The 26,181-nt window shown below is 37.1% G+C and overlaps 2 protein-coding genes across 2 annotated transcripts; one reads left to right on the top strand and one right to left on the bottom strand.

Annotated features, from left to right (window-relative positions):
- Nucleotides 1-396: 396 nt before the first annotated feature.
- LOC116202517 (probable lysophospholipase BODYGUARD 3) lies at nucleotides 397-6,007 on the bottom strand. The gene is made up of 4 exons (XM_031534093.1): nucleotides 5,024-6,007; nucleotides 4,369-4,697; nucleotides 2,961-3,160; nucleotides 397-1,013 (listed from the first exon to the last, which is right to left on the bottom strand). The coding sequence occupies exons 1-4, from the start codon at nucleotides 5,595-5,597 to the stop codon at nucleotides 689-691; spliced, it is 1,428 nt and encodes a 475-aa protein (XP_031389953.1). The 5' UTR covers nucleotides 5,598-6,007; the 3' UTR covers nucleotides 397-688.
- Nucleotides 6,008-23,172: 17,165 nt separating this feature from the next.
- On the top strand, nucleotides 23,173-24,686 carry LOC116202747 (protein BRANCHLESS TRICHOME). Its single transcript, XM_031534354.1, has one exon. The coding sequence runs from the start codon at nucleotides 23,378-23,380 to the stop codon at nucleotides 24,473-24,475; it is 1,098 nt and encodes a 365-aa protein (XP_031390214.1). The 5' UTR covers nucleotides 23,173-23,377; the 3' UTR covers nucleotides 24,476-24,686.
- The last annotated feature ends 1,495 nt before the right edge of the window (nucleotides 24,687-26,181 follow it).

The raw sequence follows: 26,181 nt of genomic DNA, 5'->3' as shown, positions 1-26,181 counted from the left end.
CATATTGGTAGTGGGCCACGTGTTTCTATAATAAAATATTTTAATTGATTTTTCCTTCTCAAGTCATTGAGAGAAATGCTCATCTAAAAGTTAATTTTTTTTAATAATATAAATAACTAAATCAATACTATTGCTTATCGGAGGAAGAGAATTCGGTTAGCGACTTGAAATCCCTTCTTACATTTTGGGAGCGCGGGGTGACCCGACATGGAAGGGCGATCCCAAAGATATATGTATTTATATATATTGGAAAATGCCTTCTTCATAAGTATATTTATCGAAGAATCACAATTCACAACCCCTTTGCCTATACTTTAAGCTTAGTCATTCCAAATTTCTGAAATTGGTCACGTAATAAAAACCTTTTCGCTCATCTCAACTTTTCATGGATCGTAGTTTTTCTGAAATTGATCATATATAGTTCTATATATGGAGCATTAACATTCCAATAATAGTGGGTAATTAGGAAAGGCAAAGGGCATTATGTTGCAGCCTAACTGTAAAAACTTCACACTTGAAAGAGGATACGTGAGGGGACGGCATAAACAGCTTGGTAGGATTTCTGTATATCTATGGATATGACATGATAGGATTAATCTTTCTATGGTCACTCGGATCACGGGGGATGATTCTCTTTTTCGGTGTGCCTACTACGTACTCGATGAATATGAGAGTGAGCGATGTATCCTCAACTGCTGCATCGCCTCCATATCTCTTCGAGCTCCCCCGCAAAGGCCTTCTGCCTGCCCACGACAATTGTGATGTGATCCTTGTTCTCAATCACCTTCACATGCGCACGCGGGATTCTCCTCTGGACATTGTAGCTGCACTCCACGGGGATGAGCTCGTCATCCTTGCCATGGAATATGGTCACTTCACACTTCAGCAGGTCGTTGACGGCGTCTAGGTATGTGTCGAGCTTGCCGGCAGCCCCGCAGATGACGTTGTGGAGAGTGTGCCACGCTGAGTTGTGGGTGTGGGAGAAGAATACGTCGAACAGAAACGTCCTGATCCTGAACGTACATTAGTTTTTCATCAGATTCTTTTCATTAATCATCAATCAAATAATGGCACTAAGATTCATGAAATACATGACAAAATACATGTATATGTTTGTGTATATATATGTACAGAGAGAGAGATACACACGCGAACAAGACAAATTTGCAATGGTGAATTCTTCGTAACTTCTTTAGGGAACCCAGATTTAAATTGGAAAGCGATGGAGCTCATGAACGTGAAAGTGACTAGAATATTTAATTCGAAGCCACTTGTCATCAGTGATCCCATGTTCGAGTACGGGTCAACTTGACCTGTATATTAGTTGGAGAAATTTATGAACCACCTCCACGTCAGCTCTTGTTGCTAAGGGTTCTGACACCTGAAGTTGCTCACTAGGGATCTTCCATTGATTCACCATCATAAATACTTCGGGGTCCCCAAACCGTCGAAGACTGTCCAACAACCGACCGTAAACCATAGCAATAGGATGACCACAGAACACGGGTTCTAACCCGTACTACATGCTCAATGATTTGCGAAAGATGCATATGTGGGGCGTAGGGGTGGAGCCAATGAAGGATCCCTAAACTTTAAAATTTTTAAATTTTATTCCAAAAGTATGTATTTTTTTTAATGTAAAATTAGTATTTTACCCTTCCTGAACTTTGAAATTTTTAAATTTTGCCCAAAAAGTATAAATTTGCCCTCCCTGGATAAAAATCTTGGCTCCGCCCCTGGTGTGGCGGGACTTGCACAATATGACAGTTTATAAACAGTTCCGAATATATTGTACTCTCTTTATTGTTTGTAACTTATATGTTACGGAATATATATCCTTGAAATGGACAAATGCATGATATCTTCTGATACACTTTGGAATTAAATATGCTCTGACGATGGTGGATCTTGCAAGATATCAATACGAAATGACTTCCTGGACATTATAATGAGGGAGGATTCATAAAATATGGATCACATTCACATATGCCGGACAAAACTAGTCCTATCCTATTCATACCTAACAACATTTCCTGTAAATTTATGTTGTAATTCTCCTCGAACTTTATTTAATTTTTGAATGAAAACAAGTTGGTGTACATCAGTCCCTGGCGAGATATATATGTGTGTGTGTCACGCCCTCGGCCAATTTATGAAAATGGCGAAGTTCAGCAGGCAATAATAGAAACCTCTGTATTTTCTGGGGCCAAACTATAATGTCGCTCTGTAGATGCATATGGTATTTAAAAAGAAATATTTGCAGTGGATAATAAAATATATTATGTAATGCATTGTGGCCCATGATATCCAATGCTATTGCCACCAACTACTTAAACTATTCTCTCAATGAGGTTTAGTGTGCAAAGAGCCCATCGTGAATCTAAAATTAAGAAATTCTAAATTCAACTCTCATAAGAGGGGATTATGTAGCAACGCTCTTGCACAAACACCTTCTCACAATCCGTAACATAAAAGAGAGATTCAATTCGAGATTGCAGCTATGGTAGTTTTGTTTTTGCTGATAAAAAGGGGATTGTATGCACGTACTAGGAGACAGTATAGGTGAGGATTTAAAATGATAGTAAAAGATTGTAACCGAAAAAAAAAATGATAGTTAAAGATGGCAATGACGATTCACTCAAAATAATTCACCCAAAAAAAAAAAAAAAAAGATGGCCGTGGTGATAGATCATTATAGGTGACCAGGTGGTCCGCAGAAATCTTGTCTGACCAGGCAAAGAACACAAGCAAAAAAGATAGATTGGTAGCTGAGAAATTTAGTAGACGATCGATCATGCACAAAAAAAGGCGATGGACAGCGAAACACGCAATTAAGAGAGGAACATGCACCCGGCAATATATGTTTGTGCTAAGAGTTGAGTGAGCAAACACACAGTGACCAGAAGCGGTATCCTAAATGATCAAAAACATATCATAAAAGTTTGGCAGGGAAAGTGTACCTGTTCCTGGTGACAAGTTTGGTGAGGGACTCCCAGAACCGGTGGTTCTTGCAGATGACCAAGCAGGCCGTTCGGGTGATGTGCTCGTACCAACACACGAGCGACGCCCCGAACGCGATCGGAGGCCACACCCTCCTTGGCGCCAACCTCCTCATCACGTACTGTGTTGCCTGGGCTCCTTTCGGCACCTGATAATATGGCTGTCATGGAAACATCCAGTGTTTCAGCATCATCTCTGATTAAGCACGTTCATTAGATCAAAAGCCTAACAAGTCGTGAAATGCGGTACAGAAATACGTGTGGGTTCGATCTCATCAGTTGCTTGAATGCATTATGTAAATATGAATTATATGTGGGGCACCATGTAGATCCACACATGTCAAGAAGTACAAAATCTTGTCACGATCGACCCCACCGGCTTTTCTAGTTAGATGAGCCAAGTAATTGAACTTTTAGAAAGTTTAATTAGTTCAATTGAATTGTACCTTCCATTTTTTTCTTGGAGGGATAATTGCATCCTTAATTATATCAAAAACTCAAAAAAGGGGAATTTTAAATTATTTATCGGATTAGTTGACAATGGCAGTTGTACTATTAATTAAGTAGTGTGAGTACTTATTGTGATTCTTTTTCTCGGATTACAAGGAAGTTAATGGATTTAATATAATAAAATAAAAATTTTGATAGTTAATAAATATATGCGAGTAGTGCTATTACGAAAATCGAACCTATAATCTTGTCGTTAACATGCAAGAATGTGTGTCACTACATTATATCATTTTTCTCTCTTGCCATTAATTAATTCAGCCACAACACTAATAACTGTCACAATATAGCATTCATAAACTGAACATGGGAGGCCAGTGGAATTATAGTAAAACTTTAATTAAGATTATGATCATACGTTATTATTTATCGGAAAAATGAAAGAGCATGATCAGAATCGGAAGTCGCGACAAAACAATTAATAATGCAAATAAATGCGGAGACAACCTAACAGAATAGTGTTGAAAATTGTAATTGTAACCATAAAGAATATGTTGTGGAAATTTTTCTGTAGTCTTATTAAATGGTCGAGCAGTCCTAGCTAGTTCCTAAAAAAAGAAAAAAAAATTCTAGATAACTTTTCCTTTTCACTTTTCTTTTTCGGTGCATAAAATCTTAGACAACTTAAAGTAATAATTCAGGCCAAGTCGTTTCTAACATGCTAATGAGATCCAATTTTTGAGCAGGTACGATGCTGGTACGTCGAATATAAAAGGTTTAGTTAACAGGGGATGAAAAACAAACGAAACATAATATTGAATTAGCTAGGAAAGATCCAAAATAAGAATCCTTGTTACATTTAACATATTCATCGTTAGTAACGGGGTCACATAATGTGGGATCTAACCGTTCGGGTGCTTACCGGTGCAAGGAGAGTGAGGGACTTAATGGACCCGGGATGCTTGACGGCTAGAGCAAGTGCCAAGATGCATCCCAACGAGTGGGCCACAATGTGGAAGGAGTTTACTTTGTAGGGCTCTAACACGGACTGCTCTATCATCTCCAAGTGCTCCCTTAGGGTGTAGAGCGAGTCATTCGGCTTCGGGCTCCTCCCGAACCCTAGCAGATCGATCGCTAGAAACCTGTATGTGGCCTTGGCAGAGTCTGAGAAGTTTGGGAATAACGTCTCCGTCCAGAACTGGGACGATGAGATGAAACCGTGAATGAATAGAACATCCTCACGCGCCTTATCTGATGACAATAGGCAACATCGTAAACTGTTGGTTGAAACAATTAATATGTTCAAAGGCACTCGTGCCTTTTCAAACATATCGAACTATCGAAAATGCAAATGATTTAAAGTGTGCACATCATATGATTTACAACATCACCTTCAATAATTTATTACAATTAAAAAAAAATCAATGGCCTTAACAATGTATGTGTGTATATATATAAATATATATATATATATATATATATCCTAGAGCAATTGTATCTAGCTTATATAGTTACTATATAATTTTAAATTATATAAAACAAATTTATCTTTTTATGGCGGGAAAGTAGAAAGTCACCTTTAACCCCAGCTGCTCTAATGAAGAGTGTCTTTCTCCCTCGGGACGACCAAGACGTACAATGCCTGCAATCGCAGTCTGACCACTGAGGAACTGGCCGGCCGACGCTGACCCTACCCTGAAGCATCTCCACGATGGTCGAGTTTATAGTGAATGTTGATCTCCCCGATCTCCTTACTTTACTCGGGCTGTAAAAGGGTACAGCAGTGGCGCGATTGTCCAACTTGAGCCTCTTTACGGTAGACCGCGAAACCTCCGACACGAGAGAAGGCCTCATATAGAGCGTGTCAGAGACTTCCTCCAGCATTAGCTTGCTCGAGCTGAGGCTGACAACCTTGGACTCGCCCCTCTCCGAGACGAGGATCTTGCCGCCGCCGCTCGTGATGGCCCCCTTGGCGGAGGAGCAGTAGCAGGGCCTCCATTCGGCCTCCATGATGAAGTCCGCCACCTTGTAGACGTAGCATAAGACTAGGTCCAGGATGTCGAGGAGGCAAAAGACCAGGAAACTCAAAACCTCGTTTGTGATCTTCCCGCATACCACGAGGACCGGTCTTGTCTTTGCTACCAACGCCATGAAAAACAGCAACTTAGCTACCGCAAAACCCAGAAAAAGGCAAATCCTCTCTATACTCCAGCCTAAATTGGTAGTAATGTCATTGGCCTGTGAGAAGAATGATGCGGACCGAAGCAAACCTTGTTAGCACCTAGCGTTATTATAGTGGTAGTGCGGTTACCGAAAGAGGAAAACAAGGGGAGGTAAGGAGTTGGGCTCGTTCGGGTTTTCCAGAAATGGGGCCAACCGGAGGAACGACCGGGAGGGTCTTCCGTTTCCGCCCGACCCTTCCCCCAGCAGAGATGTGTTGTGCTTTTGGAAATGGCGAACGCGTGTGGGCAAGGTGATGCTTCTCTCGATTGAAACTATATGTACTGTGTTTTAATTTGAGAGGGGGGAGAGGGGCTTGACAGGAGACTAATAGGGGCACATAAATGTCTTCATTGTTCATTTAACGTCGGTTCTTTTGTTTGCCAAATTATAATAGGGGTAGGTGGTGGTTGAACCTCCCAGGTGAAGAAACAAATTATAAAAAAATTATTATATCTTCGTGCTATATATTCATAAAAATTCCACTTGTAATATATTAATTAAGCAACAACTTGCTTAGTTAAAGTCTTGATCAAGTCGTGTCCCAGTGGTCCATAATTTGAGTTTTTAGGATTACAAGTGTCCATAGCATCAATTGAAACAACCAATGTCTCAAGAAGTAATCCCAAAGCTATATGTCAGAAATTATTTAAATATAAACTTGCTCAGGAAAGGAAAACTTCTATAAAAACTTGTGTAATTTCTTTTTTTTGGCTGAATTAGGCTCCCTAACCCAATTGCATTAATACAAGGAAGCTAAAGTAATACAAAGATGGAGTATAGTGGTCCCTATAACATCCCGAACAAAATAAGGTCGAATCCTCGAGGGCAATTACTCAATTTATATATAGATTTTTAGAGGAAATGAAAGCGCATAATTAATCAATCGATTCAGCAGTCAATTCGCGCACATATTTCATTCATGAAATACATATTTTGTAACTATAGCCCGAATATCTTGAACCAAAGCTTCGTTTCCTCCCAGGTGGCTTCGATTAGAAGGCAGAAACGGACGGACCACTTCCGAGTGTATACCTCAAGGATCAACTTTCTTACTCCCAGCTCCCATGCCAGCTGAAGTTCCGAATTTACCTCCCACAGTTTAGTTGCTACGGACGTGGTGATTCCAATATTTTGGGCAAAACCCACCGAGCCATCTACCATACTAAGGCCAATGGTACTCGCCGTCCCCAGATTACTCTTTGTAGCACGGTCCGTGTTAAGCTTGTACCAATGAAATGGAAATCCTTAAAACATGTTTAATTTATTTTTAATATAAACACAACCATTGCTTTCGAAAATTTGGACCCGATTCCCATTCCGGTTTCAATCGGGCAGGAATTAAGCAGAGGCCTATTTGACTAAGACCGCATAACAACCTAAACCAGAAGAACCAACTGAATCTGATTCATGTGTACCGACATTATACGACGACGTTCAACCGAGAACAAGTTTTCGCTTATCTTGAACCAGGTCTTGAGCCTATGCCACACCGGCAAGTTAATACTGATTTTCTTGAGGTGCAGAAATTCCTGTGACGAGATTTTCTCATGTACGTCGTCCTAAGTGTACGCGGGGGGGAGGTGGAGCTGCTTCATAAATGAATCAATGCGTGTTTTTTCAAAAGAAGCGAATAAATGGGGTTTCTGATAGCCTGATCTGAGGTGTAATAATGGCGGGCTGTCTTGGCCACATGACTCCCATTCCCCCCCTTGGCTTATAATTTACGCAATATCAGCCCCCGCACCACCGTCCTCCCAATCTCTTATAAATGCAATAATTCTTTGTCTTTCATGTGTATGACCGATTGATGATAATTACTTCGGTGCATAAGACACCACATATAATAAATTAATTAGAAGAAAATCAGGTCATTCCCTAGCTAACACCCTAAAGATTATACTAAGTTTTTCGCAATCTATGACCAAACTACCTTTACATGATATACATCGGGCAGGTCGAGTAATTAAATCTACTTCTCTTCATCTAGCTAATTTTAGGCTCCTACCTATCAATACCGAAACTTAGCGGCGAATAATTAAAGTGAGATATCGTCGGTTAAAACATGAATGTGCGAATTGCATATTTTGTGCACTATTTCAGTTATATGATATTATATGTGTTGTAGTACGGGGAAGCATTTCACTATTTGGAGATCTATGCTCATATAGTTCAGCAGATTAGACTTTCCTTTTCTCTTTTGGTATATGAATGTCAATAAGGTTGTTAACGTGGACTCTCTGCGTTATTGAACTGATCCCTTCAATGAATAGTCCAATCGATCAATACATATCGATGCCAAAGAGAACTTGTACAGCTGCTAGCTCACTAGCGAGATTCACGCTAAACACGAAGTTAATTTTTGCCTTTCTTTTAAATCTCATGAAACTTCACATTTACATAATAAATACAGTTCATACGATGAAATGTACCCTTAATTTTTTCTGTATTTTGAATACGGAAAAGTCGCATTCTCTATTATGTACTTTCAGCACAATACGAACTTGGAGTTGGATGGTATGGGTAGAAATCCCTAGATACATACATTTATACGGTCCAATGCAATGGCCTTTTGATTTAGAAGCTAATTTCCTTTAGGTGATAAGAGATAGCTAGAGTGCTGAAACTTAGATCTTCATTAAGAATTTATCATCCTTCAGAAAATTTATACATCATGAAATGCTTTGGAGTATGACTTGATTTCTTTTTGGAATCAATATCCTGTCATATGAATAATTCTTGTAGTTTTTTTTTAATCCGGTAGACTTTTTTTTTTTTTTGCTGGATCATACGGGAGATTTATAGATAAAGTTCACTAGAAGTCTCACTGGCGGGATTCAAATGTATAACCTTTGTATTTCTAGGCGAGGACTTGCTATTGCACCACATGCCTTTTCCTCTTGTCGGATTTTCTTATAATTAGAGCTTAGGTCCTTCAGTCATGTTTGGAAGGTCTTGAAATTCCTACTAAGGCGTGACATATAGTCGTAGTTTTTTGCAACCGTAGGTTGTCTGGCTAATTAGCAGGTTGGCTTTTGTAATCCTTCTTAATCAACCTTTGCTTAAATATATACTGTACTTACCAGAAAATGAAAAAGGTCATCGTCATGTAACAATTATAACAGTTCGATCGGGGAGAACGAATTAGACCGACCATACCAAACTCCATGTGATTAGCACCGGTCATTATGTCATTGTTTAGACTATTCCGTATCTTTATATGTATGTTGAAGTTCAGTTGTTACGAAATTTAATAATGAACCTCACCTGTCTAAGCTGAGAGATATTGACGTGTGTGGACATTGGATCACTTTTTTTTTTTTGTCTAAATTCTAATATCCGAAAGTTCTATTGAGCCCTGACTAATTCAGTCTGAGTCAGTCTATTAAGGGGTAAAGCTCTCTCAGCGTGAATTTTCTCTTTTCACATTACTTGAACTCAAAATTTTATTTAAGAAAAACGAGGGTCGAATCATTTGAATCAATCTACGTTGATACTTTAACAAAGGCTCATATTTGCTTTTATGACAAGAAGGAAAATATGGCACCTCGCACATATATGTAACTACTCATGGTCACTGAGATACGTACACTGGGCCTCCTATCTACCTATATGTCTTTTGTGCATGGAACAGTGACCGACCGATCTATTATAAATTGTTTCAAGTAGAGTCGTGTGACATATAACATACATCTACGAATTTAGAAATGAAAAGGTTGTTTAAGAAAATCACGATGTGGACCTTCGATATGTCTAGCAGCTAATTATTAACTTGAATTTTTTTTCCGTGGAAAAATTGAAATCAATTTATTATTAATGTTATACTTTGTTGCTAGTATGTTCTAAAGTTGTAATGTTGAGCAGTCAATCATGGACAATTCTGCAAATTTCATTTGATTTATCTATACTATATATAAAAGTACGATAAGTTTCCCCTAATTTTCAATATCTCAAAAATGCCCTTATACTATCGTGACTTTTCAGCATACCTTTTTGGCTCGTGATTTTTGGTTGTACATTTTCACAATATATATATATATATATATAAACCGACTTTTTCTATTTATTGTTTATTTTCGACGCTTTATTACTTTGCATCTCTCTCAACTGATTTAGTCATTCATCACAAGTATATTTATTCTATTATAATTTCATAACGATTTATAGTTGCACCATATGATCATTCTCAATGTCTGTTGTCCTAATATGTACATATATTCTCTGTCTCATCGCTATAAATTATGTGGTTGTTTTCAAAATTTCCTACTTTCCCAGTTTTTGTTCCAAAAAATACTAGTATCCTTCGTAAATTTCTACCTTTCTTTTTATACATTTTACTCCCACACTTTTGGTATGCTTTGTTAGTATAACTTTTCTTCACACACTTTCAACTCTCTATTCATCGTCCATTCTCAATATTCGCTGTCTCACATTCCATCATATATTGTATCAGCCGAGTTAAACTATGTACATCTTTTTTTAAGCACGGCCCTTTCCAAAGTGTTTCTTCAATCTTTTTTTCCTTTTTGCCCAATTAATAATATTACTATTTTACTTTATCTAAATAATACGAATGCTACTAAACATCGCATCTTTTCAATAGTATGACATCTTTTCATTTGTTTTAATAGAAAAACTAACTTTTACATATTCTTTCTCATGATCTTTCACCTTCAAGGTACCCTTTCATACTTCTTCAGAATAAAAACTACCTAACATGTTTTTTCTCATAATTATTCACTCTGACGAGCGCATCAAACACGAAATAACTTCTCTATTCAATACTACGGTTCCTCTCCCCTTTCCTATTTATATTTATATCTTTTCTATTTTCTCTTTCAGTTTTTAATTACTTCTCCTTTTAATTATTCTTATTCTTTGACCATAATCCTTTTATTTTTTCAAGTTTCAAATACCAACTTATACCTATTCTTTCTCAAGAGCTCCCAATTTCAAAGCACCATTTCATACTTTTTCATTATAAAAACTATATAGCCTGTTCTTTCCCATAATTATTCAATCTGATGAACGTATCAAATATGAAATAATTTCTCCATTCAACGATCATGGTTCTTCTCTTCTGTTTCCAATTTACATTTGTATCGATAGATTTTCAAATTATTTATTAAGAATTTTTAAAAATTATTTATAGATGGATATTTTATGATGAGTTATTGACATATATCCTACGATAAAAATTTTATATTTTTTTGACAAATTTTTCAAATTTTATATTAATTTATTTTAAAAATTATTTAAGACATTATACAATCGGTAATTTGTTTTCAAAGTCTTAATCAATTTCTTATTTTATTTTATCTCAGGTTTCTTCTTCTTTCCTTATTCTTATTCTCTTCCTTTTATTTTGTCCACAGACATCGACTATTTTTTTTATCCATTGCCACTATAGTGTCTATTATCACCACCTGCTAACAACGTTACACAATCTTAAAGTTCTCATTGTCAACACCCCATTTCGGTCCATTGGCTCCAGAAGGGGTAAAATCGTCATTTTGTCACCGTATGAGGGAAGTATTTTCAGTTAATTGCTCGAGCACTTATGACCTCTGGAAATGGGGGCATTTTCCTAATTTAATGTTGATTCACCATTTTTCAAAAAAAAAAAGTCAATCAGAAGAACTTCTGACCGTTGCCCTTTTTTTTGCTGGCTGCCCATTTTCTTTTTCTTTCTTTTTTCTTCTCCTTTCCTTCCTCCTCAGATGAAGGAAAAAAAAACCCTACTGGACTCCCTAAAAAAAACCCTAAAATCCCTAATGCACTCTCCCCCAGCGGCCTCCTTCCCCCGCAACTCTCAGTTGGGAAGCCGCCTCACACAGCTCCCTCTCACCTTTTCCCTTTAGCTCATTTTTCTTTTCCTCTCGGCCCGCTCACAGCTCGACCAGAAGAGCCATCCCCTTCCCTCAGCTGACCAACTTCCCCTCAGCTTCTCCCTAATCCTCCCAGCTTCTTCACCCCTCACGTCACGGCCCTCAGTTGGTTTTCTCCCCCACATACTTCCCCTCAGCTTCTCCTTAATCCTCCCAACTTCTTCACCCCTCACACCGACTCCCATAGCTCGTTCACTTCCTCTCACCGACCCTCACAGCTCGTTCTCTCACCCGGACCAACTCCTACAGCTCGTTCTCTCCCTCTCGTCACTACCCTCAGTTCGTTCTCTCCCTCATACTAACCCTCACAGCTTGTCCTCTCCCTCAGCTCACATCCCTCAGCTCGACCTTTCCCTCATGGGACCTCCTCTCATACCCTTCAGCTCGCGAGACCACACCCCGGCTCGTCCTCAACTCAGCTGACCGACTTCCCCTCAGCTCATCCTTACTACCTCCAAGCCCATTCAAACCTTGACCGCTCCTTCCCTAGCCCACTCAGGATCCCCCAACTCAGAAACCTGTTGTCCCCGATTTCGACACAACCTCACTACTCTCACCCTGCCCATCCGCCGACTTAGGAGCCCGACATTCCGCAACCTCCAGACCGCTTCTAACCACGCTCGGGGACGTCTCAGGGGTCAGACGAAGCCGATTGCGCCACCAGAAACGCCCCCAGCTCTCTTCTTCTTTCGTTTTCCATTTGCACTCTCATGGTGCTTTTGTGTCATTCCGAGTCACTCAGGTTTCCAACGCTCACGAGCCACTTACTGCAGCCCTAAGGAGCTTCCCGAGAGCCCACAACACCCTCGTCGGCTCGGAGAAGCAGTCCGGAGTCATTCAAACAGCCCAGCTCCCCCTCTCGAACATTTTCCGTTCAGGCAAGTCTATCATGACCCGACTCGTCCAACATCCCGACCCGACTTCCGGATATTTCCTTCTCCCCGAACTAAGTATAAATCCTGACTTAGTAGCATGATTAGGACCTCATTTTGTTTAAATGATGTAATGTGAAGTAAACGTTCGTGAGTTACACCAAAACCCGGTTTTATGAACTTTTCAAGTTGTTTCAATTCAGTCCTTACAGCTATTTTCAATTTTTTCGGTCAGCTCTAAATTTTCAAATTTGTTTCCATCAAGTCCTGGGCCATTTTTAACACTTTTCAGTTCAACCACAGAATTTTCAGATGATTTAAACCAGCCATAAACCTTTTAAATTTGTTTCAGTTCAGTCCCTGTGGATATTTTTCACTTTTTTTCAGATCAGTCCCGAACTTTAAAATTCGTTTCGATCAAGTCCTGTGTCTTTTTTTTACACTTTCAGTTCAGTCACAGAATTTTCACGTCATTCAAATCAGTTCAGGTAACTTTTTAATTCGTATCAGATAAGTCCCTGTAATTCTTTTTTTCATTTTTTCAGATCAGTCCCAAAATTTTAAATCTGTTTCAATCACGTCCCAGGCCATTTTTAATTCCCTTTCAGACACAGAACTTTTCATACGTTCCAAATCAGTCCCTGTTCTTTCAAAATTATTCTAATTCGATCATTGAACAATTTATAAAATGTGTGTTATGATCGTGATTTATATATGATTGCATGCAAATGTACTTTATGTTTGCTTTTGATTGAATGATAAATCGTAAGTTAAATGCGTTATTAAATAAACCGCTTCGTAGACTCATAGTTCCTAAGGCAAAGAATACATTAAAATAGTTTAATTAGTCACTTGGACTTAAAACTGACGAATTAATTTTATTGTGATCATTTTGTCCATATTCGTGTGCTTGGAATGTTTGAATGTGTCTTTGATTAAAAGCTTACATGAATCGGTTTAATCACGTAAAGTTGATTAAAAATTAAATTTAACCCCAAGACAGTCGGAAATTAGAGTTTTCTCGGGGTGGTCTCCTAATGACCGTTCCGGCGGCTCGAAACCCCTAAACTAAAGCATTCGACAAATTTGAATTAACTTAAAATTTTACACACGAGACAATCAGGCCACTAAACTTGGCTAAAATAAATCACTCGACTCTTTTAAATGAATTGCACGAACCGGTCAATAATCTGTAATCGCGTCGACAGTTCAAGAACTATTAGTCACACCTTTTTAAAATTTACAATTTTCAAAAGTACCGAGATACATGCCACACGTGTAGCATGGATATCTAGGGAGTACTCGTATATCTTGACCTAAGTCTAGGCCTAATTTGAGGCGGCTCAAGTCGGGATATACGAGTCCTCTTTGGACCATTTCTGGGCGGAGCGACCGATTTCTCGGCTCTTTCGGGGTCTTCACAACCTCGATGGATCCAAGGGATCGGTCGACACCGGCTATTAACTTTCGATAGTTCGTATCGCGTGATCTTGATTTTTCATACACACACATATTTTCCGGTTCAAGGGCATGACTACCAGTTCTTGACCCGCCGACACCGTAGCGGTGTTTCCTGCTCCCATTTCTCTAAGCTTGTGTTTAGAACGAGTTAAAATACGAAAAACAGATTAATCTCAAACTCGGCTTAACCAAACATGGGAAAATAGTCAAGTAAAGGGCTATGTTTCGGGTTTTAGGTGAAAATACTATTAATCTATAAAAGCCACATTGTCACGATACAGAATAATTTAAAAACAACCCACATATTCGAGACTTGATTACAGACATTGTGTTTGTCGGGTCCATTAAAATAACTCTGAATGCTATATGTCCTCTCCATCACCCCGCTTGTCTGCTTTAAGGTATGATTTGCATGCTAAGATACCCCGGTTAATAATCGGTTAACTCACATAAATTCGGCAATAACAAAACCCTTTTGTTTGTTTATTTGTGCTTACTTGTTACATTTTTACACTTGTTTGTTATGTGGGTCGAGCCTAATCCTTTAGGATACGATTCACACGGGGTCCAACGCCCCCTAACCGTCGATCACGGGGTCCAATGCCCCCATACATCGAGTGTGCATCTTAATTTAATTTTTAGTCTCTTCCAAACCACACGGTGAGTATGAGTGGAATAATGACCGAACGCGAACTGACCGGGATTCAGTCATTGTAATTTGTATTCTTATTTATGTGAGAGAATAGTGTAAGGATTTACTATGTACATTTATTCATATAAGAATCCTGGTTGGATAGTGAACTGTCCGAGTGTTGAATCGGTCGAGTCGATTTACCTACCTAGGGACGAGTAAACCCAATGCTTCGCGGTTTCGGTTCGCAAGGGACGTCGACCATCACAGTCTGAAGTACCTACTCCTTTTTCGGGTTCTTAATCCGAATTGACCGTTTTCTTCGAATTTACGATGTCAAAACGGGCGAGTCAAGTGCAACATTAAATCATGCGGTAAATAAATAAAATGGCAAGCCTAACAAGTTAGAGTACAAAAAGGGCTTGTAGGATAAAGGCCCACGCGCAATAGAACCCCCAAATTCAGAATTTTCGGTTCCGTGCAAACCATTGCCTTAGCATACTAGGTATATCCCATACCCCTAGACCCGGGTAACTTACTGGCCCTCGACCTCCGGGTCGTAAAATGATAGGTGGTGACTCCTTTTCACGGGCATCCGTCGCGCGTCCCCAGGAAAGTGAACACTCCCAAGCCGCGTTGCATAGGCGCGCGCATGAGTGCCCCGGCGTGATTAAAATTCGGGTGCGCACACTCATGCTATCAATGTCCTCTTCACGAGCGCTAGATACATTTTCATTCTAACTACTAAAGGGTAAGTGTGTAAAACGAAAGCGATAAGTTGCTTCTAATGTAAATTTAATATCAATTATCAATACAACTCATCAGTTTGCAACTGAAATTAAATTTACTCTTGTGTCTTAGATGGGATCTAAAGTTTTTTTTATTATATTTGTTAAGTTTAAATTATAATATATAATATGAATTACTAAATAAATTTACATGTACATAAAATCGGGTCCTATCAACTTCTTTCCAATGTTCTTTCTTTAAAACTCAAACCCGACCCTTAAGGTCTTTAATGTTTGGAATTTTACAATCGATTTGGGTCATATTTTTTTGAATTTTCGGGTTATGGATGTCATTGCAAGACTATTGATGAAAATAATATTTCTATTAATTATTTTATAAAATGTTATTAAAAATTTAAATTCATTTCTCTATTTTGTCTTTAGGATATCTATTAAAATGAAAGATCAAATCAAAAAAAATATATCAACAGGAAAAAAAAATTCTTGAAATAAATTATTTTTAAATTACATTGATTTCATTTTTTTTAAATCATTTATAATATTTTAATCGCACTTATCAAATTTTTATTATTCATTCACTAGATTCTGCACTAGCGGTGCGCGCAGTGTCAAAAAAACATGGTTTAAAACTTTGCCTCTGTATTTTCATTGTTATATACCATTTGTAATTCTGCATAGTTGTGCTATTATTAAAAAAATTGTAAAAAAAAGTGACGAAAATTGAAAAAAAAATAATTTTTTTAGTGAAAGAAAAGAAAAATAACTTAGGTTGAGATAGAGATAGAGTGGATGTTGAAGAGAAAAAGTAAAAAGTAAAGTGGAAGATGACCGCGTGTGAATTAATGAAGGAGCGAGATAAGATATACGAGTTTAAAATTTGAGTAGCTTAATAGTTTTATTCTTGCATTTAGTTTTACTTTTCTTTAATAGAGTAAATAATAATGGGAATAATTTCATAAAATTATACGAAAACTAATACATATTTTTAGATATAGTGATTTGTTATTAGTATGTTAATTTTGTATAAATATATTTGTATGTTACACATATGTGAAAACAATTATTAATATATATACATATATATATTTTCCATTTAATTTAATATTATTTTTTTAATTTATTATAAAATTAAATATAATATTTTTTGTGAATATTATTAGTTTCATTTAATAAATTTTATTTTTAATTTAATATTTAAATACTCATGGGGTCCACTTGGTAGATTTCCATATGTCATATCTAGACGTGATAAGAAACTCATAATTTATATTTTTCTAATTAAAAGAATTCTTTCTAGAAATAGTAATTTGGTCAAATTTTTGCCTTTTGAGTCATCAACCCTCATAGATATTATTAACTATTTTTTAATTAATTTATTTATAAATTAAAGTAAGAACATATTTCTAACTATAACTAGTCACAAATTCATTCAAAATGAGATATTATTAATTTACTTATAATTTGTATATTTCTTTTCTTGAAAGAGTTTTCTTATATATTATGTCGTTCGAATATTACGTATTTAACCTTATCAAAAAATATTTCATGTATAATGCACGTGTAAATTCACTAGTACATGAAAAAAAAAAGGCGAAAAACTTGTATCAATTCGCCAGTGCTTAGGTAGCATTATCTTGGCCCGCTTTTCTTTTATTCCCCCTTTATCATCGTTTTGACATAATTGCTGTTGGGACATGAATCTCTTATTTTATCTAGGAAATTATCATCTGATCTAGATATATATACATATGCTCCTTAGATATTAGGATTTTTATTTCATTATATATATTAGGTTTATGTACTTTTCTTATAACCGAAAAAAAATATGTATAAACTCGTAAAAGTATATAAAATGATTAGCGAGGGAAGGGAACACATATTAATCACTATGGTCCACATCCGCGTGTTATTCCCACTCCACGGATAAGAGTTTGCACAAAACTATCCCCATCCAATTAGGTATAACTAAGTCGCAATCTGATCAGGACATTCCATAGTAATCTACAGTAGAGATTATACATCTCTAATTAGAATAACTAAGGAAACCTTTTATGGTAAGATATGTGATGCACGTACCATCAAGAAATATGTTTACTTATAAAAAAAAAAGACATCAAGAAACATTTTTGCCTAGCTAATTGAATATAGCTCATGTACATATCCATTTGTCTCATTCTTACATTAAAATACAAAAAATTTGTGTATAACATGTGTTGACAAATATCGCGTTTTGATTTTTTATTTTTTTTACGAGGAAGGTTTATAATCTTAAAAAAGGACAACAAAGAAAAGATAAAGGTGTTGCAAGAGAGAAACATACACTCCAAAGAGAAAATTTACTTGTGACGTGATATATCATTTACATAGAAGATTTTTTCGCGAAGTACAGCGTGTTGAGTTACAAAGGATAGAAAATTAAGGGAATATGTGAGGAATAAAATCCAGAAGTTAACAAAAGATGACGAGTAAAGAATTTAAAATTTTCGACCTACTGTCAATTAGTCCCAATGAAAAGGATCACAGAATGTTCATCTAATCAGAATTAAACCGAAACTCCTTGATTTTAACTCGAAAGCAAGTGGGATTGTATTAAGCCTCAGATATTCTCATCCAATTAACTTTATAGGTACAAGAGAGAATTGATAAATCATGAAAAGAAGTCAAAGCAAAGGTGGACGTATGGTCTCACGATCAAATTAATTATTGAGCACTGTCGGCGGAGCGTTGACTTCTTTCGACGGAATTGATGATCGAAACTGCATGGATGCATTCAAATGAGCTGTGAACCGTTAGCAGATTAATGTTCCGGTCTCTCCCCCCATCCCGCCCTCAATTCTCCAACCAAACAACCGTCTTGTTTTCCCCATATACCATTGATTTCAACCTCCTTCTGATCTTCTTTCATCTTATAGAAAAATGAAAAACGAGTGAAGTTAATGTGAGAGAAGAGAGTGCCCGCCAAATGTAATCAGCTCAGCCGGTTGGGGGCTCAGATCTGTAATTATTGGCGTGAAAATTGATATCACAATCATGCAAAATGTACGCAAAACCTATACGTATATGTATATTGCTCATCTGCATAGAAGTTCTGCACCTCATGTGGTAGTTAGGAGTCAGCCTCTCCGGTCCATTGTGTAATTGATTGCTTGTCTTCGAGGAAGGTAAAAAAAACGTAATAATATGGAAAAACGAAAACATTGTTTGTCATCAGTGGCGTATAATATGAGTTCATGTACGCAAGTTTCGCATGTTCTAAACATTGTAATGAAAGTGAGCTCTTGAGAGTGATTGTTATAAAATTCTCATTTGAGTTTACACGGATTTGAGCTCATCGACATACCAAAAGCTTAAGTTGATAGGTTGTTGGACCCAGCTTGTGATTTCTTTCTTAATTTTTCAGTGTGGGAAATCTCAACATCCACCTTCACGTGGTTGCGTGTGATCCAGTACGTGTCACGTGCCCTTAGACATTCGCCTTCAACAACTGATCACGAGTCGGACATCCTCTTCCGTGCTTGAGCGAGGGGGAACAAACACCAAACTATCCTTCAGTTCCACACTCGAGCCTAACTAGAGGTGCATTGTTAGATACCTTGGAAATTGGATCGGGCCACTCTCGGCCCTAACTAACATGAGGTGCACTCTTGGCTACCTCGAAACCGAATTTGGCGTGGTATGAGCCTACACATACGAGTGAAAGCGTAATCCGCCTGATACTATGTAAAATTCTCATTTGAACCTAAACAGATTTGAGTCTATCTACAACCCAAAGGTTTAAGCCGATAGATTGCTGGACTCAAACCTCATATAAGCTTGTGGTTTCTTTCTTAATTTTTCAGTGTGTGACAACATATCTCAACAATTGCTCAGTTGATGAATGCACAAGACCGAATTGGGTATTTCAAAACAATAAGAGCAACATGTAACCTGGTTTGGAGAATTTGAGACCAAGCAAGGCTAATTTAGGGGAATATCAAAGGGAATTTGTTCGAAGAAAATTTAAGATTGTTTTTACTCGTTCAAGCACGATTCTCAACCATTTGAAGGGGAATTGGGTGACCAAGTTGATTTTTACATCCTCAGAAGCACTTGATCGCGTGATTATTACCGTTTGAACGGAATGAACACCGGTTCATGCTGTATATATACATTCAGCTTCATAAAGGATGTGATTTAATTACTCAGAATCTCAGATTTGATCAAGTTGAGTCTACTTAACGATAATTACTAGACTGATCTATCCCCTACTAAATTCATGGCGCTCTTCAGGGAAAAAATACAAGACAGATACAAAAAATAAGCCCACGGAACGTGCCATAGGCCCAGCAAGAAATCTCCGTATGCCGCATGTTCATTTTCGTACTGGACAAAGATGAGATCCAGAAGGCTTATTGGGCTGAACCTTTGCACGATATTGGGTGATGAGATGATATATCCAGGAGGCCCTTTTTTGGGCTTAACCTTTGCAAGATATTGGGCTTCAAGAGGCAAGAAATTTACAGCCCAATAACAATTTTCGCCTTCGGCCCATATTGCGGATAGATCATTCATATATATGCCTTGTACCCCAGAGAAACAGCTGGTGATCAAGTTTTGCTTGTTTGAAGAAGAAATGGATCCTTGAAATTTTTGCAACTCATTAACCGAGTTGGGTCTCTCGTATCATAAAAGGATTCATTTTCATGCCAAACAAGAGCATAACACTGCACGTGAACCACACACACACACACACACACACACACACACACACACACACACACAATGTTGCCGTTTGGTTTGAATATCGAGCAGTTCAAAGTAAGATGTACTATTGTACATGGAACTATTGATGATAACTTAAAAGCATCATTAAAGGCCGATTATATGATTAAAGTCCTTAAGCATAATTTGTAAGACTAACACAACATATGTCTTAAGTAATCAAGAATCTGGGTTTAAAATGTTCTTCATTTGGGTAATCATCCAAATGTTATTATTTATCTCAACAAAGAGTAGGGAAGAAGCCGCTTCCTAGGTAAGAATGTGATGTAAAATCGATCGGATTTAGAATATGAAATAGCCGAAATCCACTAGAGTTATTGGAGTGGATTTTACATGCAATGCATGGTTGCTTAGAATATATAAAAGCTTTAATAAGAATCATTTTAAGCCAATAGATTGAGAATGCACCTTAATTTTACTGAAATAATCAAAGACCAATTCTAGTTTTTTTTTTCTCCTGCCAATGGAAAAAATTCCATTTTATTTGGGAAATTGGGATGCTTTCCGAGCATGTGTCAGCACATGAGATCTTTAACCGGGAGGCCTCGTTAACCTCGGATGCCCCATCGGGCAAGGTCTCGATTTTGGCGGAAAAAGGTTTATTAATGCCTCTTTGATTTCTTTATTGAAATATTATTCTCTCATCGATCATTATTAGTCAACCTCTTTTAGAAATTAACTTTCCATTTGTGCAGTTTTTGGTTGTTCATTTTTCAAAAATTGGGGGACAAATGAAAACGACTGTTCGTATAGCATACTTACTGAATAAAAGTGATTAATCCTCTTAAAAAATGTACATAAGAAAAAATTGCAAAATTTTTCCGTACCAAATTACCAATCCCAGCCTCCCTACTTAATGTGCTTGTTCTTAGTTCTTAGCCAAAAAAAATATATATATATATATAAATAATTAAATAAATATGATATACTATAGAAAAGGAGTTTAATACAGTGGTATATATTTCGCCTAACAACTCAAGAGGTTTCATATTCGATGTCCATCGGGAAAATTACTAATAAACGTTTATTTAGATTTCTAATTCTCTGTAAAGTATATATAGCACCAAGATAAAAATTCAGTAAATGAGCGAATGGCTTATCAGCACATGTGTATATTGGTCTATAAATTTGTATGATATTATGGAATAATTTTACTTTTCTTTTCGCTGAGTCATTATGAGAATAGATCACTCAGGATTTTCTTGAATACATATTCCTCTTTTAATTTAGATTATTTTTGCTAAGAAAAGTGTGTATATACCTATATAAGAAAAGAAATACCAAATAACCGGGAAAGAAATTGGTTGGAGAAAGGACATAAAACATTTGCTTTTTTTTCGGTGTGTACTTTAATATTCAGAAGTTTAAAGGTATGATTAATTCAGTTGAGCCGAGTCAGCCCACTAAGGGATTAAACACTCTTAGTATGAATTTTTTTCATATACAAGACTCGAACCTGAGTTTTTATTAGAGGGAACATGAAAAATGGTTCGAGTCTTTATTTGAGGGAACATGAAAAAGAAAAAGAAAATGCACTTTTGTAGGACAACATTGTAATGAGAACTCAGGTAGATGCCATCATTTATAGGCGAGGCAACGTTATCAATACATATCAATCGCACTTTTGTAGGACAACGTTGTAACATACAAGATCTTTCCCAGCTTTAAATTAATTATAATCGCGAATGAATACGTCACAAACATTCTTAACAATCACAACGCAAGCAAAAGTACATAAAACACGAGAAAGATCGAAACTAGGTTATTTGTTTATTGTTTACCCCTTTCTTCTTTTTCATGCTTTCAGAAAGATCTGCATGACTGACTATGGTTGATATATGAAATAAAGAAGTGCAGTTGTGGTAAAAAAAAAGAAAAAGAAAAAGAAAAAGAGAGAGAGATAGAGCTGCATGACTTATATAAATTGAAAGCTGGGGAGCTGGTCTCTATCAACTGCAATAAATGAAGGCTTGTCTATTCTCATTTTTAGGATTGACAAAACAATTGTAACAGAAAAAAAAAGGACAAAAACATCAAGTTATGTCGTCAAATATGATACGGTTAGTAAATTGCATTGTTGTTGTTATGTAAAATTTTTCTGTAAGGTATGATACTAAAATTCACTTAAATTACATCATAATTAGGATAAGTCGACACTCAAGAGTAGAAATTACTTTCAGCAGTTAACTTGAAACACTTCATGATCCCATAAAGAGGGGAAAAAAATTTAATCTTTTCGGTTTGCTTCTTCTAACAATACAATTACTCAACCGCTAAAAATGGACCCCGGAGAAATAAAGTTGAAAGCCACAAATGTCTGTGGTTAGGAGTATGGCCCTCATTAATAAACGGCACACGGAGGTAAATGTGTGGGACTAGAAGAAGGCACATAAAAGAGGAAAGAGGACCACAGGCACACTTCACCACTCTATTATCATCATAGTGGCAAACGATATCCAAATAATTTTTTACATATAAATAACCTATATATCCCCCCAATAAAAACAAAGGGAAAAAAAAAAACATCGTTATGCTGCGTTTTTCCCTTACTCTTTGTGTTATGTTAAGGTAACATTGTCAACTGATGTTAGATATTTGTTAGATCTAGGCAAGTCTAACTCACACTTTGCAAATGGTACTTCGACATTTCCCATTAGTAATTACGTGCACTTTGTCACGTGTTAGAAGCTATTTCAAGTGTGACTACGAGTTGATGTTTCTTTAACAAATGCTAAGGTTTGGTCCACGGTGGAGTTTTATTTTATTATTGAATAGATGTAGTTATTATTAATTATTCGTACCTATTACTGTCATTATATTTGATAAGCTGTAAAGCAACCTCCTTTGTGGTGTACCTTTATGATTATGAATTTAAAAATAAATAAATAAAGGAAGAAATAATATATGAAAAAGGAAAAATAGAGGTTAGCTATTAACATGAACTGATTTAACCTGTTTGACACTTATTTTTTTTAAATAAGATTTCGAATTTGAATTCTGTGAATAAAAAAATTTCACGTTAAGAGAGTTTTACCCTATAAACTAAATTAGTTGGGAATTATTAGGGTGCGCAAAAAAAAAAAAAATAGTAGGGGGCGGTGGTGGTGGTGGCTTAGCCTAGCATGTGATAGAAGTTGGCCCTTTCTACTATATCCCCTTCTTTAAGGCAAGTCTGGGGCCTGCTCCCATCCCCCCAGCACCCAAATTCCATCAAATACTTCCCCACACTTGAAAAAGAAAAATAATAGGAAAAAGAAGACAGCAAAGGAAGAAAGGAAAGGAAAGGGTAAAGGGAAGAGATGACCTTAGAAGAAGAAAAGAAGTGATTAAAGAAGGGAAGAGAACACACATGGAAGCTCAGGAAGAGGAGATAGTAATGATGATGGTCAGTAGCAGAAGCATCAACAGCAGCAGCAGCTGCCCAGTTCCAGCAGTTCAGGAGAAGAATATCCCAATCTCAAACTCATCAACCCCACCTCATGATCAATTCATCGCCTCCTCCAACTGGAAGCTCTACCAAAACCCTTTCTATAACAAGCAGCCTCCCTACCACCATCGGGGCAACAACACCAAGTTTCCTCGTCGTCCACACCTTCCTTTGTCGTCGTCTGCCAGGAAGATCGCCGCGTCCTTCTGGGACCTGGCATTCTTCAGGCCAACGTCGTTGATGGAGCAGGCGGTGGGGAAAGGTGACGACGACGCGGCGGCTCAGGTCGAAGAGCTGAGGGCCGAGCTCGAGCGGGAGCGGTGGGCTCACAGGAAGCTCGAGTACCTCAACAAGAAGCTCGCGAAGGAGCTCGCCGAGGAGAGGCAGGGGAGGGAGGCGGTCGAGAGAGTGTGCGAGGAGCTCGCCAAGGAGATCTCGTGCGATAGGGAGAGCATCGACCGGATGAAGAAGGAGATTGAGGAAGAGCGGAAGATGCTGAGGATGGCGGAGGTGTTGAGGGAGGAAAGGGTTCAGATGAAGCTCGCCGAGGCGAAGATCTTCCTCGAGGAGAAGATGTCTCAGTTGGAGGAAACCAACAAGTGCTGCAAAGAATTAGATGAAGATGAAGACGCCAAGAGAGCGATAGCCACAACTGCGTCGGCCGCCTTGGCCTCCTCCATGGTGGATTTGCCGGAGAAGCCAATGAGGCGGCTCGTGCTCGGGGAGAAACTGTCTAGTTCGAGAGAAGAAAATGTCGCCAATAGTAATAGTGATTGCAGTAAGTCGGGGACAGTGCTCCATAGGAGGCTGTCGCCATCGCCCGAGCCGGAGAACCCGCACATAAAGAGAGGGATCAAAGGGTTCGTGGAGTTCCCACGGGTGGTCCGGGCGATCGGGTCGAAAGGCCGGAACTGGGGAGCGAAGAAGATCGAGTGCCAGAAGGCCCAGATCAGGATCCTGCTCAAGCAGAGGAGCACCGTAAGATCAACTAGTGACAGTCTCATATGGAGTTCATCATGATTTGTTCATTAATTATTGTATGTTCCTATTATTAATCCCCTTTTACATGGAGTTTTGCTATTGCCGGAAAATTAATTACACAAACATTACTTAACTAATTTTATCTTCATTTTTTTCTTTTTGTATTTGTTGGGGTTAATTATTTTACTAGTCTTGCCGAAAAAAGAAAATTTTGACTAGTCAATTAACTGAAAGTAAATTCTTCTGCCAATTGTTTCATCTAGTGTGTTCTATGTAAAGATGAATGATGTCTCCAAAATTGCGAGGATGTAATTCAACGGTGGATTGAGCTATCAACGACGAACTAATTTACCTGCAATATAAGAATTCGAATCACTAAAAAATACTTTGTAGGGATAGTTAATTCGATTCTCGAATGAATTAGATCTTATCAATGATTCAATAGGAGTCAAATATTCGTGATTAAAAAAAATCTCCAAATAAGAGAAAAAGCAAGATTCTAGGGCATTCTGACATCATATATTAATATGGTTTATTAAAATGCGAGAAGCATTTCTCTGGATCTGAACTGAAAATTAAATTAATTCATAATAAGAAAAATAAAAAAGAATTGAAAGTTGAATAAAAAGTGGAGGGAGTTATCCAATTAATTAGGAGAGATAGCTAAGGAGGGCAACAGCACATGCTTGATGAGTTGACTTCTAATCCCTTTCCAAAGTGAAAATTATTATTACTTTGTCCACCGAAAAGAAAAAGATAATATTACTTTGTCGTATTCCCGCAATATATTAACTTATTCTTTCGTTAAGTTTATATTATTAAATATAATAAATCTCAAATTCTATTCTAATCAGTAAAATTTATAATATCTTTTTCTTTAATTTTTTTAATTTATAATTAAGTACGTATGTTTCCTTTATAATAAAAAAAAAGTAATTTATATTGAAGGCTCTAGTCTTTACTATTCTTGGTACTTTATTTTATTTACATCTTGTTGCATATATATATTTTTAATTATTTTGGGTTATCATGTCTTTTTTCCTCCCACCATTTGAGATTGAGAAGGAATGCAATCAAAGTAAATGAACAATGACCAATGAGAAATGACTTTGATTCAGAGTTAAAGTAACATTGATTTTGATTGTGAAAAATGACGAGATTATAAATTTAACTTGAAAAACGTGTATTTTTGTTGCGTAGTGTGTTGAGTTAAAGTTAAAGTTAAAATTTTTGACTTAGGAAATGTGTATTTTTATTGTGTAATGTGTTAAGTTAAAGTTAAAGTTAAAATTAAAATTAAAATCAAAGTGATTTTGATTGTGAAAATAAACATGCCGTTATTGCAGAACAGAAGTTGTCCTACAGGTCTTCAAGTTTCACCGGTCACTGTTCTATAAATTTGTCTGACCAAATAATATTAGATTAACCCAAAAAAAGAAAAAGGAAAGAAATACAAAATTATTCGGCCCATATTTGCTAAAGGTAAGGGCTGTTTCTTCCTCCTCTTCTTTCTCCTCTTCTTTCTCCTTTGGATTTGGATAATGCAAGCTCTTAAATTGGACCCATTAATTCTCTGGTCCAATTCAATTCACTTGGGCCAGAAATCATAAAAGGCCATATTTAGATGGACATAGTGGACTGAAATCACTTTTTGCCCTGAATTGGGCTTAATCTTGGAATATATAATGCAATATAAAGGTCTCCCTTAAAATCGAAAGAAAAAAAAAAAAGAAAAAAGAATGTCA

This window comes from Punica granatum, chromosome 4, assembly GCF_007655135.1.
Source record: "Punica granatum isolate Tunisia-2019 chromosome 4, ASM765513v2, whole genome shotgun sequence".
Classification (NCBI taxonomy): Eukaryota; Viridiplantae; Streptophyta; class Magnoliopsida; order Myrtales; family Lythraceae; genus Punica; species Punica granatum.
The sequence above is the reverse complement of the archived record's forward strand: the minus strand, read 5'-3'. Positions and strand labels throughout refer to the sequence as shown.